The sequence below is a fragment of the Verruconis gallopava genome (genome assembly GCF_000836295.1).
Source record: "Verruconis gallopava strain CBS 43764 unplaced genomic scaffold supercont1.72, whole genome shotgun sequence".
NCBI lineage: Eukaryota > Fungi > Ascomycota > Dothideomycetes > Venturiales > Sympoventuriaceae > Verruconis > Verruconis gallopava.
This window is the reverse complement of record NW_015622208.1, coordinates 38,820-44,819: the sequence shown is the minus strand read 5'-3', so window position 1 is coordinate 44,819 and position 6,000 is coordinate 38,820. Positions and strand designations below refer to the sequence as shown.

At 42.9% G+C, this 6,000-nt stretch overlaps 1 protein-coding gene across 1 annotated transcript; it reads left to right on the top strand.

Moving 5' to 3' along the window:
* Window positions 1-1,862: 1,862 nt before the first annotated feature.
* On the top strand, window positions 1,863-3,212 carry PV09_09487 (uncharacterized protein; the record flags this gene model as incomplete). The annotated part of the gene is made up of 1 exon (XM_016363552.1): window positions 1,863-3,212. The coding sequence occupies one exon, from the start codon at window positions 1,863-1,865 to the stop codon at window positions 3,210-3,212; it is 1,350 nt and encodes a 449-aa protein (XP_016208629.1).
* Between the last annotated feature and the right edge of the window lie 2,788 nt (window positions 3,213-6,000).

Genomic DNA, 6,000 nt, shown 5'->3' with positions numbered 1-6,000 from the left:
AATACCACGTGGCCGCCACAGAATAGGTAATAAGTTTCTAGAATAATAATAGGACTGTAATGACAAAATACAAACTCTCCATCAATTTTAAAGTAATGCAGGTGTACTACCAGAGCTGTAATACTGCGGCCAGCGTTATTCCATGAATAGACACGCTGTGCGAAACAGCCAACAGCATGGCGACGCAGCTGTAATTTTAAGATAGAAATAGTTCTGCGTACTCAGAATTAGCTATTCTATATTATCTATATGGTAACAAAGGGGTAGAGAGATTTGCGCAATTTTGAAGTAATGGCGAACATGAAGTACCCATGTTGGTGTTCCTTCTCGGAGTGTGTTCCGCCACTCAGGGACGGACGTTACTTTAAAATGTTTATCATATTCTATTTCCTATACCTCTTACTATTTTATTGACATATTCTTTCTGATGCTAGAGCGCCTTAGACTTTTGCGGTCCTTTTTGAAGGAAGCGCCAACAGAAGGTTTAATGATGTCGCTGATATTTATATAATTTAGTCTACCATTTCAAACTCAGATATACCTGATACTACTGTAAGATAGATTATCTAAACTTAAGTCTGCTAACATTTAAGCTATATACTCATGCTGCAAACTCGCATGCCTAAACACCATTTTAACACTATGCTGAGCATGCATATATAAATCTTGTAATTCACCAGATCTGCCAAGTATAGAGAGAAGTAAGGCGAGATTCTGCATCATGTTCAGTGCAGGAATGTATTCAAGAGCTTGTTCTGGACCTAAAGCCTTTTCATATCCTTGCAGTGCACGCTCATACATCTTCTCTGCCTCCTCCAGCTTGCCCTGGGATTTATAGAGATTGCCCAAGTTGTTGACCGTGTTTAGTGTTGATGTATGCTCTGGTCCCTATGCCTTCTCGTATCCTCGCACCGCCCGCTTATATATCTTCTTTACCTCCTCTTGCTTGCCCTAGTTTGCGTAGAGATAACATAGCTTGTATATTGTCTATTCTATGTCTTCTTCTGCAATTAAGCCTTTATTTATCATACTAGAACATCTACATATATGCTGGAGAGGCCTCCTCAGTAACGTTAACCACTCCTTCTCATCGCGCGAAGGATATTAGATATGAGTTCAGGTTCAACAGCGCTGTTCGCGTGCTATGTAATTACAGACTTATAGAGGTGGACCAGTCACCAATTATGGTTGTAAAATCCAGAGGGTATAGCATGCATACATGCGTGCATGAATGGACGATTCATGTTCTCAACCAGAATTGGGACGATGGACTAGCGAGACTGGCTTCGAAGTTTGTGGGGTCACACGTTCCTTCGCGCGTTGAGAGGGAGTGGTTGGCGACACAGAGGCGGCTTCTCCAGCATATAGGTAGATGTTCGAGTATGATAAATAAAGGCTTAATTACAAAAGAAGGTATAGAATAGATAATGCATAAGCTAGGTTATCTCTACGCAGACCAGGGCAAGCTGGAGGAGGTGAAGAAGATATATAAGCGGGTGCTGCGAGGATATAAGAAGACCAAGGACAGATATTCTACCACAGACAAAGAATTGCCAAAACACACAACATTTTGTAGGACTCTCTGGGACTAGTGCCTGAACCCTCTGGATAGTGGTACTCGCCCTGTTTCCCAAATTGGCAACACCTAGATGACGTAGATTCTGAGATTTACGTAGGAATATATCTATATTTAGATAGAATTAAACTCTTCTGGGAGATGAATGCCTATCTTGGTATCCGATATATTTCTTTAAATAAATTTTTCTATTTATGTCCTTAGAGTCTACGACATCAGGGTATATAAAGTGAAAGGCAGCGAATTGAACGGTTGATTTTCAAACTCATCAGAGAATTACATAAAAATGTCAACTGATGCCGAGATGGTAGATGCTCCGTCCGATGACGACGTCAGCAAGAATGACAGCGATAGCAGTGCCACCGTAGACGATCACCCGCCTAATGGCCAGAAAATTAAGCGGAAGAACCAAGATACGTCCGCCAAAAAGGAGGAGGAGGAGGAGAAGAAGAAGAAGAAGAAGAAGAAGAAGAAGAAGACGAGTAGCAGGTCTAGCAGAAAGAAGATTGTTGAAGTATCTGAAAACGATACAGAAGAAGATGAGCCTGCCACGCCAAAGAAGAAACATAAGAGCAAGAAGCCAAGGGTGAGAAAATCTATTGAACAATCCGATGATGAAAAGTACAACGAGCTAAGCCCACCAACGAAGAAGAAGAGAGCTAAAAAGTCCATTTCAAAAGATGATACCCAAGATTTAGATGCCACGGATGATTCTGACGCCGAGGAAGAGGGAGTCGATCTGTCATCTCTAGAAGGTGGCATTGGCGTGTTTAATGAGAATTATCCAGAGGAGAACGCAATAATAAAAAGATGGATGGAATTTAGAGGCTCGATATGGGTTTGTATTCAATGGACGAGAACCGGAAAAAAAGGAGTTAAACATAAAGTCCGCAGAACGGTGCATGATCCAACGATAACAAAGAACGAATTAGTTGGTGTGAAGGAAATAACAGCAGGCAGAATTCCCTTTGAGCAACTTAATAAGTGGAAGATAGAGATCATTGGTGTAACCTGGTCCATTCAGCACTCACCTTCCACCAAAGATATTAAAATTCTGGAAACGAGACGAAGCGGTGAATATAGAAGAGACCAACAGGGAACTTTTGGACATTACATTGTGAAATGCACGCAAGGTGAGAAGCTCAGAATCATATACTACTCGAGAAGTGAATTTGGACCGCGTTTCAGTGGAGGAAGACGACGGGCCAGGGACGGATTCTGGCGGCTAGCTGTCAAATTTGAGACTGCATATGATCCTAAATTTAAGCCTTCTGAAGATCCTCGAGACCGGGAGAAGCCAGAGGCAACCCCCGAGCCTGATGCCGGGTACTATATCAAATCAGAGGATACTGATGATGATAGTGATGCTACAATTGATGATGATGAAGAAAGTGAGAGCCAAAACGAGAGCCAGAGCGAGAGTGATAGCGAAAGCGAAAGCGAAAGCAGCGATACTGATGGTAAAAGAAGGGCCAAAAAAGCTGAAAAAGTCAGAAAAACCATGGAGGCCAAGAAGGGGGGAAATAAAGAAGTTGAAAAAAATAAAAAAAGCAAAGGCAAAGGTGCGAAGAAGAGCACAGAAAATCAGAAGAAGAAGCGAAGCAAAACACAGCGAACCAGAGAGGAAACACCTTAGAAAACGTAGTTGATGCTCGGATGTTGCACTGACCGTTCCTTTTTTGCTCTTTGAACACATTTTTATGTTCTTATTTATGGAAGGCCGAGATTATAGGCTCGTAATAGAACAATAATTGAATTAACTTACTGAATCAGGGTCAGCTAAGACCAGCGACTTGGTCGTCATTTTGGCTTCTTCTCTGCTGCACATTGTTCTTATTGTTGCGAAGGGCGTTCATCGCCATAGAGGGAGTGGTGCTAGGTTGATAATTTTGAGTTTCTAAAACAGCCTGTTCTCTATTGCTATTGCTTGTATAAGTATAAATAGGCTTTACATTATACTGCGGGTTGGGGCTGACGTGGTCGGATGGACAAGCGGCCAGACTGGGTGGTTAGTGGGCAGTATCTTAAGTTTGCCTAGGATATTTAGGGCCCTTTGTCTGAGCCTAAGGTGTGTTGGGAGAAGGCTTGATTCGATCTCGAGCGCGTCAGTGGAAACTATGCGGAATACTAACATGGCTTTGATTGCCGCTATGCGTTAGATCTTCCGGAGCACTGTCATCTGCCATACTCTTCCTTTTCTATACCACACTGTTTCAGTACCACAGGTACAGGATGAAAAGGTGTCAACCAGGCAATAGAATAAGGCACGGATGAATTCAACTCGAGCTCGTCTCAGGTTGAGCTTGAGCTCAACCAATGAAGTATAGGATAGGGCCCAAATAATATTATTGACAAGGATGCCAGGGGTGAGATTGAGGGTGTATAAAGGAAGTGGGATACGGATGATGGAGAGGAACCCGAGCGCAACATACTGCTTTGCTTTGTCTGCTTTGCTTGCTTGTTTACTCTACTCTGACCAGACCTACTATGCTTTACTTTACGTTAATAATCTATTTATGTATTGACCCATGGTTCACTCAGAGTCTACGCTTCTAATCCTTTCAGGCCTCAGGATCTCCCTATACCTTAATCTAAGAGCGGCGTTTACATCGAATGTCCTGAGCTCCCAAGGGTGGCAAAGTCGCATCAGTCACCACCTCGTGGTGCCACCTGGTCAACTCAGTCTGGGGCTTGCTCTTATCTGAGGCTAAACAGAGCGCAATTTCAAAAAGGAGGGAGTACTAAATCCTCATCTATCTGGAGTTATCTGGCAATCAGCGCACGCCCACAACTGATAGAGCCTTGTATAACACACAATCTACTTAAGCACTATACTTTTATAGGAGAGCTATAGAGGAGGGACTTAGCGAGAAATAAATAGTTATGCTAAGGCAAGAGGCGGCTGTTACACAATTAAGAGAAGGAAAGAGTTAGGGGAGTGCAGAGCACTGGCTTAATTGTCTCCTCCCTTTTCTCCTTTAGATTGGTATCTATATCTAGAAATACTAGCCTGGAAGCAGGTTTTCTTATATCTTTTCCCTTCTTTCTATGGGGTGAGACTGTCGGCTTTGGTTCCCAGCTTATATACAAATATATAGGTTAGACGTTGTAGCTTGAGGAGGACACATGTCATCTTACTAGCCTTAGAAAGTCTGGCATAGCCCCAACCGGCTGAAACGGACTATAAATGGACGTCATGATCATCATCATCAAAGAGATAAGATAAAATATTTTGATTCTTTGAATAACATGATATAAGAACTTTAAGAAGCAACAGAATACTTTTTCATGTCATGTAAAGGTGTTGGGGCCGACCAACTTTGGGAGCTCAGGATGATGATGATGACGTTCATTTATAGTCTATTTCAGCCGGTTGGGGCTATGCCGACAGTCTCACCCCATAGAAAGAAGGGAAAAGATATAAAAAACCCTCCTTCCAGGCTAGCATCTCTAGACACAGATCCCAATCTAAAGGAGAAAAGGGAGGAGACAATTAAGCCAGTGCTCTGCACTCCCCTAACTCTTTCCTTCTCTTAATTATGTAACAGCCGCCTCTTGCCTTGGTATAACCATTTATTTCTTGCTAAGTCCCTCCTCTATAACTCTCCTATAAAAGTATAGCACTTAAGTAGATTGTGTGTTATACAAGGCTCTATCAGTTGTGGGCATGCGCTGATTGCCAGATAACTCCAGATAGATGAGGATTTAGTACTCACTCGTTTTTGATATTGCGCTCTGTTTAGCCTCAGATAAGAGTAAGCCCCAGACTGAGTTGACCAGGTGGCACCACGAGGAGGTGACAGATGCGACTTTGCCACCCTATCTTATCTATTTCAAAAGCGTTATAAAAGAGGAATGCCTGAACAGTAAGATTGTGTAAAAATCTTAAATAAAGGCAGGCTACTGCCTGAGTGCTGGAACACCGGGTAGACAATCCGGGGAACGCGCGGCCGTGCCCAGCCGGAGAGCCATAAGTTATTGTTGCAGAAATATCACATGATCTCCCGCATAAAAGACTGTTTTCTGTAAAGACGAGCCAAAAGATAAACAACAACATATGTTATCACTATAAGAACACATTTTCATCAAAATACATCCATCTACATTACATTTTCACTTCCTTTTGCTTCCCTGAGCGCTGCACATCAGCAATCTCAAGCACTGCCTAGCTTACAGTAGGCTAGCCCCTCAGTGCGACACATAGTTCTATATCTGTGGGTCTGTGATAGGGCGGTGACAGCACCGGAACACCAGCGGACATTACCTGCCTATATATCTATCTGTGACAGGTTGTGGAAGCTCCCTTCCCCAGCGATCACTCTACAATACTACTATTTGTCCTTCTATGTGCCACCCATCTCCCATCATCTAGCCTGATTCCTTACAATAGGACATATGTTCTAGCCCACGCAAGAGACACTGGC